Raw genomic sequence first — 13,972 nt, forward strand, 5'->3', positions numbered from 1 at the left:
CCCACCGTAGACCCCGGTAAAACAGAGCCCACCTTATTCCCCGGTGAAACAGAGCCCACCTTAGACCCTGGCGAAACAGAGCCCACCGTAGACCCCGGTAAAACAGAACCCACCTTAGACCCCGGTGAAACAGAGCCCTCCTTATTCCCCGGTGAAACCGAGCCCACCTTAGACCCCGGTGAAGCAGAACCCACCTTAGACCCCGGTGAAGCAGAACCCACCTTAGACCCCAGTGAAACAGAGCCCACCGTAGACCCCGGTAAAACAGAGCCCACCGTAGACCCGGTGAAACAGAACCCACCGTAGACCCCGGTAAAACAGAGCCCACCATAGACCCCGGTAAAACAGAGCCCACCGTAGACCCCGGTAAAACAGAGCCCACCGTAGACCCCGGTAAAACAGAGCCCACCGTAGACCCCGGCGATGCAACACCTCCGACGCTCCATGAAAAGATGATGCCGAGACATCAGGGTCCAGAGCAGTGAAGCTATTTGATGTCGGCAGCCCATTCATGAATCCCGTCACTGCAGAGGGCTCAGAAAGTGGAGGATGCCACCCTGACTTCCACGATGAAAGGTGACATGTCTCCCTGTCCAGCCAGCCAGGTCCAGTAAAGGATCATCCCGCGATTCAGCAACAAAGGTCCCGCCGACTCCATTCTCCGTCAGTGAGCGAACACTTCTGAGCAGCGGCCAGTCCACCAAAGATAGCCTGCCCGAAAGCAAGACTCCCATCAACCCAGCGCGATGCACGGCCCTCGGAGTCAAGGAAAACAGGTCTTGGCTTTCCCAGTAGCCTGTGCAAATTAGCTATTTGTATACCCAGCGTAGCGACTTCTTCTCTGTAGCCCTCCGCGAGCAGGCAGTTATATCGCAGTTATCGCACTGAAAGTCAGGTTGTTCGACTTCATCCCGGAACAGGGCAAAATATATACAACTCCTGCAGCATTGGTAGTGCAACGAGTCCTCCATTTTATCACTACAACGCAGGAAGCTCCCGACGAACAGTTATTGTGCTGATGTTGCTTCCAGAGTCAGTTTGGAACTTGGTGAATCAAATAAACCTCCAAAACATTTTTTCTCTCTCTCACAGACACTCCAGCCACCTGCTGCTGGTCCACTTGGGATGCAGCCTGTATGTCTGATAGTGTGTAAATGATACAAGACGACAGATACCCTGTTTCTATATTTCCTAGCTAACAGGTGACGGTGCCATCAGCCCCAGGAAGCCCCCAGGCACTGCTTCAGAGTTACTCGCTAACGTTCAATCACTGGATGATAAAGTAGACGAGCTCAGGGCGAGGATCTCCTTTCCAGAGAAACATCTGACAACATACTCTGTTTGACGGAATCACGGCTCTTTCAGGATATATTGTCCCCGTCCATTCAGCCTGCAGGGTTTTCTTGTACGGCAACTCCTGTTGTTCACCCGATCTGTAATACCTCACCATCAAATGCCAACCGCATTACCTCCCGTGAGAATTTTCTTTGATCATCAATCTCCCCCTATTGCTCAGTTTGGCCGGGCGGCCAGCTCAGATATTATTATTATTGTTATTTTCTAGGTGTTATTTCTGCCCTCCTCCTCCCCCTCTTCCTCCTCTCCTGCCCTCCTCCTCCTCTCCTGCCCTCCCCCTCCACCTCCTCTTCTCCTGGATTTGGAGTCACACTCAAAATTAAAGTGGAAAACTACACTACAGGCTGATCCAACTTTGATGTAATGTCCTTAAAACAAGTCAAAATGAGGCTCAGTAGTGTGTGTGGCCTCCACGTGCCTGTATGACCTCCCTACAACGCCTGGGCATGCTCCTGATGAGGTGGCGGATGGTCTCCTGAGGGATCTCCTCCCAGACCTGGACTAAAGCATCCGCCAACTCCTGGACAGTCTGTGGTGCAATGTGGCGTTGGTGGATGGAGCGAGACATGATGTCCCAGATGTGCTCAATTGGATTCAGGTCTGGGGAACGGGCGGGCCAGTCCATAGCATCAATGCCTTCCTCTTGCAGGAACTGCTGACACTCCAGCCACATGAGGTCTAGCATTGTCTTGCATTAGGAGGAACCCAGGGCCAACCGCACCAGGATATGGTCGCACAAGGGGTCTGAGGATCTCATCTCGGTACCTAATGGCAGTCAGGCTACCTCTGGCGAGCACATGGAGGGCTGTGCGGCCCCCCAAAGAAATGCCACCCCACACCATGACTGACCCACCGCCAAACCGGTCATGCTGGAGGATGTTGCAGGCAGCAAAACGTTCTCCACGGCATCTCCAGACTCTGTCACGTCTGTCACATGTGCTCAGTGTGAACCTGCTTTCATCTGTGAAGAGCACAGGGTGCCAGTGGCGAATTTGCCAATCTTGGTGTTCTCTGGCAAATGCCAAACGTCCTGCACGGTGTTGGGCTGTAAGCACAACCCCCACCTGTGGACGTCGGGCCCTCATACCACCCTCATGGAGTCTGTTTCTGATCGTTTGAGCAGACACATGCACATTTGTGGCCTGCTGGAGGTCATTTTGCAGGGCTCTGGCAGTGCTCCTCCTGCTCCTCCTTGCACAAAGGCGGAGGTAGCGGTCCTGCTGCTGGGTTGTTGCCCTCCTACGGCCTCCTCCACGTCTCCTGATGTACTGGCCTGTCTCCTGGTAGCGCCTCCATGCTCTGGACACTACGCTGACAGACACAGCAAACCTTCTTGCCACAGCTCGCATTGATGTGCCATCCTGGATGAGCTGCACTACCTGAGCCACTTGTGTGGGTTGTAGACTCCGTCTCATGCTACCACTAGAGTGAAAGCACCGCCAGCATTCAAAAGTGACCAAAACATCAGCCAGGAAGCATAGGAACTGAGAAGTGGTCTGGTCACCACCTGCAGAACCACTCCTTTATTGGGGGTGTCTTGCTAATTGCCTATAATTTCCACCTGTTGTCTATTCCATTTGCACAACAGCATGTGAAATGTATTGTCAATCAGTGTTGCTTCCTAAGTGGACAGTTTGATTTCACAGAAGTGTGATTGACTTGGAGTTACATTGTGTTGTTTAAGTGTTCCCTTTATTTTTTTGAGCAGTATATATATATGTAGATATAAAGAGAGATGTCTCTATCAGTGTTATAAGTGTTTACTACGATGGCACAACACAGCCTCTCTGCTCAGCACTCAATCCAAACTAAACCAACCATAATAACACAGAACATTACTAAAATATATATAAATATAAAGTACTAGTCAAAAGTTTTGGGAAACATCATTTAAGGGTTTTTCTTTATTTTTACTATTTTCTACATTGTAGAATAATACTGAAGACATTATGAAAATATCACATATGGAATCATGTAGTAACCAAACAAAAAGTGTTTAATAAATCAACATATATTTTATATTTGAGATTCTTCAAAGTAGCCCTCCTCCTCCCCCTCGCTTCTCCTGCCCTCCTCCCCCTCTACCCTCCTCCTCTCCTGCCCTCCACTTCTTTGCCTTGATGACAGCTTTGCACACCTGGGATTCTGTCCAATTTTTGTAGAAAATAGTAAAGAAAAACCCTTGAATGAGCAGCTGTGTCCAACCATTTGACTGGTTCTGTATATATATATATATATGTATGTATGTAGGAAAACATATATATTTGTTTTATTGTCACATACATCTGAGGTACAATACAAAGATACAGTACATAAAGGCACCTTCTAACTATACTGGACTCTACTTTCCAGTTTTAATTTCAACAGTCAATGTATCGTTGGCTGTCTCTCCCTCCTAGTTGGTCTGAAACATTCGCCATCTGAATTATACTGTTCAACAACGCCTGTATATATACTGTATATCCCTCATCTCCTCTCTCTGTATATCCTGTATATCCCCCATCTCCTCTCTCTGTATATCCTGTATATCCCCCATCTCCTCTCTCTGTATATCCTGTATATCCCCCATCTCCTCTCTCTGTATATCCTGTATATCCCCCATCTCCTCTCTCTGTATATACTGTATATCCTGTATATCCCCCATCTCCTCTCTCTGTATATACTGTATATCCTCTATATCCCCCATCTTCTCTCTCTGTATATACTGTATATCCTCTATATCCCCCATCTTCTCTCTCTGTATATACTGTATATCCTGTATATCCCCCATCTTCTCTCTCTGTATATACTGTATATCCTCTATATCCCCCATCTTCTCTCTCTGTATATACTGTATATCCTGTATATCTCCTCTCTCTGTATATACTGTATATCCTGCATATCCCTCACCCCCTCTCTCTGTGTATATGTATATCCCTCATCCCCTCTCTCCCAATCCAAGTCATGCAGCAGGGATCCACTGTAGTTCCTCCTGGGCCATCCCTCCATCTCTTCTTCCTCTTCCTCTCCTCTCCTCTCCTCTCCTGCCCTCCCCCTCCTCTCCTGCCCTCCCCCTCCTCTCCTCTCCTGCTTTACCCCTTACTTCCTCTCCTGCCCTCCCTCTCCCCTCCTCCCTCTCCTTTCTCTAGTCCTCAGTACTGAGCCATGCGGCAGGTATCCAATGTGGTCCCTCCTGAGCCAGCTGTATGGTATTGAACAGCTTCATACAGGCATCCTGCAGCTCCTCGTTGACTATGACGCGGTCGAAGTACTGACCGTACTTCCCCTCCATGAACCTGGCAGCATCCTCCATCTCCTCAAAGTCAACATCCTGAGGGGAAGGAGGAAGAGGGGTGGGGGGAAGGAGAGGCCAGGGAGGTAGAGGGGCCAGGGAGGTGTGGAGGAGGGGCCATGGAGGAGCAGAGGAGGGGCCAGGGAGGAGCAGAGGGGTGATGGAGGAGCGGAGGAGTGGCCAGGGAGGAGCGGAGGAGTGGCCAGGGAGGAGCGGAGGAATGGCCAGGGAGGAGCAGAGGAGTGGCCAGGGAGGAGCGGAGGAGGGGCCAGGGAGGAGCGGAGGAGGGGCCAGGGAGGAGCCAGACAGCATTATAAAAAAAGAGGAACTCAAGCGTGTCTGACAAGACAGAATATGAGCAGGCGGGTCAGTATAGTATACTATAGTATATTTGAACGCATCAACATCAAATATATACACAGTGTACAAACCATTAAGAAAACCTTCCTGAGTCTATGTCATGGAAAAAGCAGGGGGTCCATAATGTTTTATCTATAGGGATGTGCATCTGGGCTCCAATACGATACAGGAACGATACAATTCATGGGGATTTGGTTAGAGAACGAATCGATTCGAATCGGTTCGATGCGATACGATTCAATGCACTAACATTTGTTGCATAAACACATTAATGTTCCATTCTAAATTAAAACCTGCTGCTGATGGAGATCATAAGCTGGGCCTCTCTGAGCCGGACCTGTCTGAGCCGGACCTCTGAGCCGGGCCTCTCCGAGCCGGGCCTCCCCGAGCCGGGCCTCTCCGAACCGGGCCTCCCCGAGCCGGATCTGTCTGAGCAGGGCCTCTCTGAGCCGGGCCTCTCTGAGTCGGGCCTGTCTGAGCCGGGCCTCTCCGAGCTTAATCTGTCTGAGCTGGGCCTCTCCGAGCTTAATCTGTCTGAGCTGGGCCTCTCTGAGCTGGGCCTCTCTGAGCTGGGCCTCTCTGAGCTTAATCTGTCTGAGCTGGGCCTCTCTGAGCTGGGCCTCTCTGAGCTGAATCTGTCTATGTTTGTCTACCACCCCACTACCACTATCAGATTAGAGCCATAAAGGAGACTAGACATCTACCACCCCACTATCAGATTAGAGCCATAAGGGAGACTAGACATCTACCACCCCACTACCACTATCAGATTAGAGCCATAAAGGAGACTAGACATCTACCATCTACCACCCCACTACCACTATCAGATTAGGGTCATAAAGGACATCTACCACCCCACTATCAGATTAGGGCCATAAAGGAGACTAGACATCTACCACCCCACTATCAGATTAGAGCCATAAAGGACACTAGACATCTACCACCCCACTATCAGATTAGAGCCATAAAGGACACTAGACATCTACCATCTACCACCCCACTACCACTATCAGATTAGGGTGGGCAATGTAGCCTATGTGTTTTTGTACAACGTTGAAATCACCATCACTAATTAACTTGTCATGTTTGCAGATGATGTTTCAGTTAGTAATGTATCAATATGTACTGTTTGCAGATTAGCTATGGCATAGCCTGTGAATTTATACTGTAGCACAACTTTGGATTTCACCCCCATCTCAAAATCAATTGATTTTGAGTTTTTAGTGAGTTTATTTTCTCCGCCTGCTTTGGCCATGCAGTGCGCCTCGCAAAGTGATTGCTTGTCCTCGTTATGAAATTATCAACTTTACCCTGTATATCTAAAAAAACAACCATATACACTGATTGTTTATAGGAAAACGACCACGACTATTGCGGATGGTGAACCTGTGCAATCAAAAATATATATATTGAAAACCCCATTCAGTAGGTTTCAACCAGATGAAAGTTGTGTCTCAGATTTATTTTATTCTGGTAAAACACACAATAACCAATTACATAGGTTGTCACTCAACTAATAAATCCTAATATCACGCAAGACATTTGAGGATTTCAATGCTGAAGGTGCCGCAAGATCAGGAACACGCCTTCCATGACCTGATGTTGGTCAGCGGGCCGAAGCTGGGCACAGCCCGCAGTTTAACTAGGCTACTGATATTGGCTGGATTTTGTTTCAGCAAAATTACTTGTAGATCAATGGATGTCAATACAGTTACCCTGTGTACCCAGTTACACGCGGTTCGACACTGAAGGAAAGGACGCGTCGGTTTACACAAAAGATAAGGTATTTTCGGGAAATGGTAGAAAGAAAGTATAAGCAAAACATTTGATTAAATCTGCGATTTGTAACAGTACTATCTTAAATATTTGAATTGGGACAGATGCGTACCGATGAATCTTTACAACCCTAATTATCTACATTCAAAAGGGACAGCACATTCATCTCACTTTAAAAGGTCTGTTGACAACACAGCTGGTGATGATGTGTGCATCCCTCCGTGTCTGTCTCAGTCGTTCTGAACTGGGAGGCTTTATAAAGATGACATAAGGCTTGAATTTCTTATTCCTCACGGACAGGATGCTCTGAAAGACACAATACATACACACATACTGTATAAAATAAATGTATACATGAATAAATGGCAGTTATATACAGTTGAAGTCGGAAGTTTACAAACACTTAGGTTGGAGTCACTAACTTGTTTTTCAACCACTTCACAAATTTCCTGTTAACAAACTATAGTTTTGGCAAGTCGGTTAGGACATCTACTTTGTGCATGACACAAGAAATGTTTCCAACAATTGTTTACAAACTGATTTTTCACTTATAATTCACTGTATCACAATGCCAGTGGGTGAGAAGTTTACATACACTAAGTTGACTGTGCCTTTAAACAGCTTGGAAAATTCCAGAAAATGATGTCATGGCTTTAGAAGCTTCTGATAGGCTAATTGACATCATTTGAGTCTATTGGTGGCGTACTGTCGTAGCAGAATCAGAATCAATTAGGTAACATTGATAAATAAGATGTTTTATTTACTTTCATAAATATGCTAATGTGGGCAAGTCACTTGGGGCCCTGAGAGGGGAGAGGTCAGGCTTGTCTTCATATGTGAGGGTATCTGTTAAACCATGTGAAGGGCTCCACAATGTCTGTACACCAGTCGCTCCCTCCTTTTCCAGTGTCTGGAACCATTGTATGTCCCCTCTGAAGTTGCCCTTATCTTGACCTAGTATATGACCTAGAGGCTCACTCTCCTCCGTGAGCTTGTCAAGGTATTTGAGATGGGAGTATCTAGAATTGACAATTGATATATGCCATTGGATGAGGTAATGTTTTGGTACTATGTTGTACCAAAAACAAGATAAGAACTTCGTTTAGGAGACCAATCTGAACGATAATGTATAGCTAATGCTGTCTGGCTCTGGGATACTCCTCTCTCAAGTAAAAGTCTTCCTTTGTGCGGTTTTCCTAAGACCTGTGGTTCGTCATTGTGAGTTGGGAGGGGTGGATCTTTGCTATAAAAGATCTCAGTTGCCATTATGGTGACACTCTCAGAATTAATTTATAGACACTGAATTGATCTGAGAGTCAAAGGGCTATGGTGAAGCTCATGTTATTAAAATATTAAGTTTAAAGTATAACTGACTTGTGTGTGGTTTGTAAACTCTCCTTTTTTAATACAGGAAATTACCACGACAGTACCTGTGGATGTATTTCAAAGCCTACCTTCAAACTCAGTGCCTCTTTGCTTGACATCATGGGAAAATGAAAAAAAATCAGCCAAGACCTCAGAAAAACAATTGTAGACCTCCACAAGTCTGGTTCATCCTTGGGATCAATATCCAAATGCCTGAAGGTACCATGTTCATCTGTACAAACAATAGTATGCAAGTATGAACACCATGGGACCAGACAGCCGTTAAATCGCTCAAGAAGGAGACGCGTTCTGTCTCCTAGAGATACTTTGGTGGGAAAAGTGCAAAACATTTCCAGAACAACAGCAAAGGACCTTGTGAAGATGCTGGAGGAAACAGGTACAAAAGTATCTATATACACAGTAAAACGAGTCCTATATAGACATAACCTGAAAGGCCGCTCAGCAAGGAAGAAGCCACTGCTCCAAAGCCGCCATAAATAAGCCAGACTACGGGTTGCAACTTCTCATGGGGACAAAGATCGTCCTTTTTGGAGAAATGTTCTCTGGTCTGATGAAACAAAAATATAACTGCTTGGCCATAATGACCATCGTTATGTTTGGAGGAAAAAGGGGCAGGCTTGCAAGCCGAAGAACACCATCACAACCGTGAAGCACGGGGGTGGCAGCATCATGCTGTGGGGGTGCTTTGCTGCAGGAGGGACTGGTGCACTTCACAAAATAGATGGCATCATGAGGTAGGACAATTATGTGGATATATTGAAGCAACATCTCAAGACATCAGTCAGGAAGTTAAAGCTTGGTCGTAAATGGGTCTTCCAAATGGACAATGACCCCAAGCATACTTCCAAAGTTGTGGCAAAATGGCTTAAGGACAACAAAATCAAGGTATTGGAGTGGCCATCAGAAAGCCCTGAACTCAATCCCATAGAAAATTGTGGGCAGAACTGAAAAAGCGTGTGCGAGCAAGGAGGCCTACAAACCTGACTCAGTTACACCAGCTCTGTCAGGAGGAATGGGCCAAAATTCACCCAACTTATTGTGGGAAGCTTGTGGAAGGCTACCCGAAACGTTTGACCCACGTTACACAATTTAAAGGCAATGCTAACAAATACTAATTGAGTGCATGTAAACTTCTGACCCACTGGGAATGTGATGAAATAAATAAAATCTGAAATAAATCATTCTCTCTACTATTATTCTGACATTTCACATTCTTAAAATAAAGTGGTGATCCTAACTGACCTAAAACAGGGAATTTTTACTAGGATTAAATGTCATGAATTGTGAAAAACTGAGTTTAAATGTATTTGGCTAAAGTGTATGTAAACTTCAGACTTCAACTCTATTAGCAACTTAATTTTAATCCCATTTCTACTATTTAACAATGAATCCTTTTTCCTGCTGTGATAAAAAACCTTCCTATAGATACAGAAGTAAAGGAACATAACTCACATGTGGCTCAGTGTCAATAACACACATCCTTCCACTGTCTATCACGTCTTTGACAGCATCAATACTGGTCCCATATAGATGGCCTTTATATTCACCGTACTCCAGGAACCTAGAACAGACCAAAGATACTCTATAAAACTCATGAACTGTATTACAGCTATATTACAACACGTATATAACAACTATGAGAAACCCATGAAATCCCCCAATGGATTCTGTTTCATCTCTTATGAAATGACTGTTGATTCAGAAACAGGAAGTAAGGTCAATCCTGCCAGGTCGCAAGGTCAATCCTGCCATGTCGCAAAAGAGGTCCAAAGGGTCATTTTGTTACGTTACAGCCTTATTCTAAAACGGATTAAATAAATAATATCCCTCGTCAATTTACACACAATACCCCATAAAGACATCACAATATCCCATAATGACATCACAATACCCCATAATGACATCACAATATCCCATAATGACATCACAATACCCCATAATGACATCACAATACCCCATAATGACATCACAATACCCCAAATAGAAAAAGCTAAACTGTTTTTTTAGAAATGTTTGCAAATGTATTAAAAAATTTATAATAAATACCTTATTTACATAAGTATTCAGACCCTTTGCTATGAGACTCTAAATTGATCTCAGGTGCATCCTGTTTCCATTGATCATCCTTGAGATGTTTCTACAACTTGATTGGAGTCCACCTGTGGTAAATTAAATTGATTGGATATGATTTGGAAAGGCACACACCTGCCTATATAAGCTCCCACAGTTGACAGTGCATGTCAGAGCAAAAACCAAAGCCATGAGGTTGAAGGAATCGTCCATAGAGCTCCGAGACAGGATTGTGTCAAGGCACAGATCTGGAGAAGGGCCCCAAAACATTTCGGCAGCATTGAAGGTCCCCAAGAACACAGTGGCCTCCATCCTTCTTAAATGGAAAAAGTTTTGAACCACCAAGACTCTTCCTATAGCTGGCCGCCAGGCCAAACTGAGCAATCGGGGGAGAAGGGCCTTGGTCAGAGAGGTGACCAAGAACCCGATGGTCCCTCTGACAGAGATCTAGAGTTCCTCTGTGGAGATGGGAGAATCTTCCAGAAGGACAACCATCTCTGCAGCACTCCACCAATCAGGCCTAAAGTACTCTGAACATGAGAAACAAGAGTCTCTGGTCTGATGAAACCAAGATTGAACTCTTCGGCCTGAATGCCAAGCGTCACGTCTGGAGGGAACCTGGTACCATCCCTACGGTGAAGCATGGTGGTGGCAGCATTATGCTGTGGGGATGTTTTTCAGTGGAAAGGACTGGGAGACTAGTCAGGATCTAGGGAAAGTTCAATGGAGCAAAGTAGAAAGAGATCCTTGATGAAAGCCTGCTCCAGAGCACTCAGGGCCTCAGAATGGGGAGAAGGTTCACCTTCAAACAGGACAACGACCCTAAGCACACAGGCAAGACAACGCAGGAGTGGCTTCGGGACAAGTCTCTGAATGTCCTTGTGTGGCTCAGCCAGAGCCTGGACTTGAACCCCATCGAACATCTCTGGAGAGACCTGACAAAAGCTGTACAGCAACGCTCTCCATCCAACCTGACAGAGCTTGAGAGGATCTGAAGAGAAGAATGGGAGAAATTTCCTAAGCACAGCTGTGCCAAGCTTGTAGCGTCATACCCAAGAAGACTCGAGGCTGTAGTCGCTGCCAAATGTGCTTCAACAAAGTACTGAGAAAAGGGTCTGAATACTTATGTAAATGTGGTATTTCATATATATACATACAGTGCAGCAAAAAAGTATTTAGTCAGCCACCAATTGTGCAAGTCTTCCCACTTAAATAGATGAGAGAGGCCTGTAATTTTCATCATAGGTTTTCAACTATGACAGACAAAATCAGAAAAAAAAATCCAGAAAATCACATTGTAGGATTTTTAATGAATTTATTTGCAAATTATGGTGGAAAATAAGTATTTGGTCAATAACAAAAGTTTATCTCAATACTTTGTTATATACCCTTTGTTGGCAATGACAGAGGTCAAACGTTTTCTGTAAGTCTTCACAAGGTTTTCACACACTGTTGCTGGTATTTTGGCCCATTCCTCCATGCAGATCTCCTCTAGAGCAGTGATGTTTTGGGGCTGTTTGCTGGGCAACACTGACTTTCAACTCCCTCCAAAGATGTTCTATGGGGTTGAGATCTGGAGACTGGCTACGCCACTCCAGGACCTTGAAATGCATGATGTTTCCACCCCCATGCTTCACAGTAGGTATGGTGTTCTTTGGATGCAACTCAGCATTCTTTGTCCTCCAAACACGACGAGTTTAGTTTTTACCAAAAAGTTATATTTTGGTTTCATCTGACCATATGACATTCTCCCAATCTTCTTCTGGATCATCCGAATGCTCTCTAGCAAACTTCAGACGGGCCTGGACATGTACTGGCTTAAGCAGGGGGACACGTCTGGCACTGCAGGATTTGAGTCCCTGGCGGCGTAGTGTGTTACTGATGGTAGGCTTTGTTACTTTGGTCCCAGCTCTCTGCAGGTCATTCACTAGGTCCCCCCATGTGGTTCTGGGATTTTTGCTCACCGTTCTTGTGATCATTTTGACGCCACGGGGTGAGATCTTGTGTGGAGCCCCAGATCGAGGGAGATTATCAGTGGTCTTATATGTCTTCCATTTCCTAATAATTGCTCCCACAGTTGATTTCTTCAAACCAAGCTGCTTACTTATTGCAGATTCAGTCTTCCCAGCCTGGTGCAGGTCTACAATTTTGTTTCTGGTGTCCTTTGACAGCTCTTTGGTGTTGGCCATAGTGGAGTTTGGAGTGTGACTGTTTGAGGTTGTGGACAGGTGTCTTTTATACTGATAACAAGTTCAAACAGGTGCCATTAATACAGGTAACGAGGGGAGGACAGAGGAGCATCTTAAAGGTCTGTGAGAGCCAGAAATCTTGCTTGCAAATACTTATTTTCCACCCTAATTTGCAAATAAAATCATTAAAAATCCTACAATGTGATTTTCTGGATTTTTTTCCCTCAACTGTCATAGTTGAAGTGTACCTATGATGAAAATTACAGGCCTCTCTCATCTTTTTAAGTGGGAGAACTTGCACAATTGGTGGCTGACTAAATACATTTTTGCCCCACTGTATATACAGTATATATGTATATTCTTTACATTTGCAAACATTTCTAAAAACCTGTTTTTGCTTTGTCATTATGGGGTATTGTGATGTCATTATGGGGTATTGTGATGTCATTATGGGGTATTGTGATGTCATTATGGGGTATTGTGATGTCATTGTGGGGTATTGTGATGTCATTATGGGGTATTGTGATGTCATTATGGGGTATTGTGATGTCATTATGGGGTATTGTGATGTCATTATGGGGTATTGTGATGTCATTATGGGGTATTGTCTGTAGATTGATAACGAACAATTTAATCCATTTTAGAATAAGGTTGTAGCGTAACCAAATGTGGAAAAAGGGAAGGGGTACTTTCCAAATGCACCGTATAATATCACATTTTACATCTGAGTCATGTAACAGATGCTCCTATCCGGGTACGAGTTACATCTGAGTCATGTAACAGACGCTCCTATCCGGGTACGAGTTACATCTGAGTCATGTAACAGACGCTCCTATCCGGGTACGAGTTACATCTGAGTCATGTAACAGACGCTCCTATCCGGGTACGAGTTACATCTGAGTCATGTAACAGACGCTCCTATCCGGGTACGAGTTACATCTGAGTCATGTAACAGACGCTCCTATCCGGGTACGAGTTACATCTGAGTCATGTAACAGATGCTCCTATTCGGGTACGAGTTACATGAGCAATTAGCGTTAAGGATATCTACAGATTTTTCACCTTGTCGGCTCAGGGATTCGAACCAGCGACCTTTCGCTTACTGGCCCAATGCTCTTAACCGCTAGTCTAAGAGCTAGGCTACTTGGAAATTACTAGAACTAATATGATAACAAATCACTAGCATTACCTGTGGTTGCACACCATGTAATCAAACAGCTCTTTGGTGACAAAGTTATATTCTTTTCCTGTCCCCTCTCCATCTCTGGCTGGTCGCGTTGTGTCTGAGGACGAGAAAACACATCCATACAGAATTACACCCCACCTCTATCACATCACAACACAACACCACAGAGGATACATACAGTACAGAATTACAACCCACCTCTATCACATCACAACACCACAGAGGATACATACAGTACAGAATTACAACCCACCTCTATCACAACACAACACAACATAACACCACAGAGGATACATACAGTACAGAGATACATAGAGGAGTCATAGACGATACATACAGTACAGAGATACATAGAGGAGTCATAGAGGATACATACAG

General features: G+C 45.0%; 1 protein-coding gene across 1 annotated transcript in view; it reads right to left on the reverse strand.

Annotated features, from left to right (window-relative positions):
* Positions 1 to 4,476: 4,476 nt before the first annotated feature.
* The window catches only part of LOC139380160 (MAGUK p55 scaffold protein 4a), a 43,053-nt gene continuing 33,557 nt past the window's right edge, over positions 4,477 to 13,972 (reverse strand). The window contains exons 18-21 of the mRNA XM_071122604.1: positions 13,598 to 13,691; positions 9,602 to 9,710; positions 6,935 to 7,069; positions 4,477 to 4,666 (exon numbers count right to left, since the gene is read on the reverse strand). Coding sequence (XP_070978705.1) covers positions 4,481 to 4,666; positions 6,935 to 7,069; positions 9,602 to 9,710; positions 13,598 to 13,691 — 524 coding nt within the window. The 3' untranslated portion in view covers positions 4,477 to 4,480. The remainder of the gene's footprint in view (positions 4,667 to 6,934; positions 7,070 to 9,601; positions 9,711 to 13,597; positions 13,692 to 13,972) is intronic.

Source organism: Oncorhynchus clarkii, chromosome 22 (genome assembly GCF_045791955.1).
Source record: "Oncorhynchus clarkii lewisi isolate Uvic-CL-2024 chromosome 22, UVic_Ocla_1.0, whole genome shotgun sequence".
In the NCBI taxonomy this organism is placed as follows: Eukaryota; Metazoa; Chordata; class Actinopteri; order Salmoniformes; family Salmonidae; genus Oncorhynchus; species Oncorhynchus clarkii.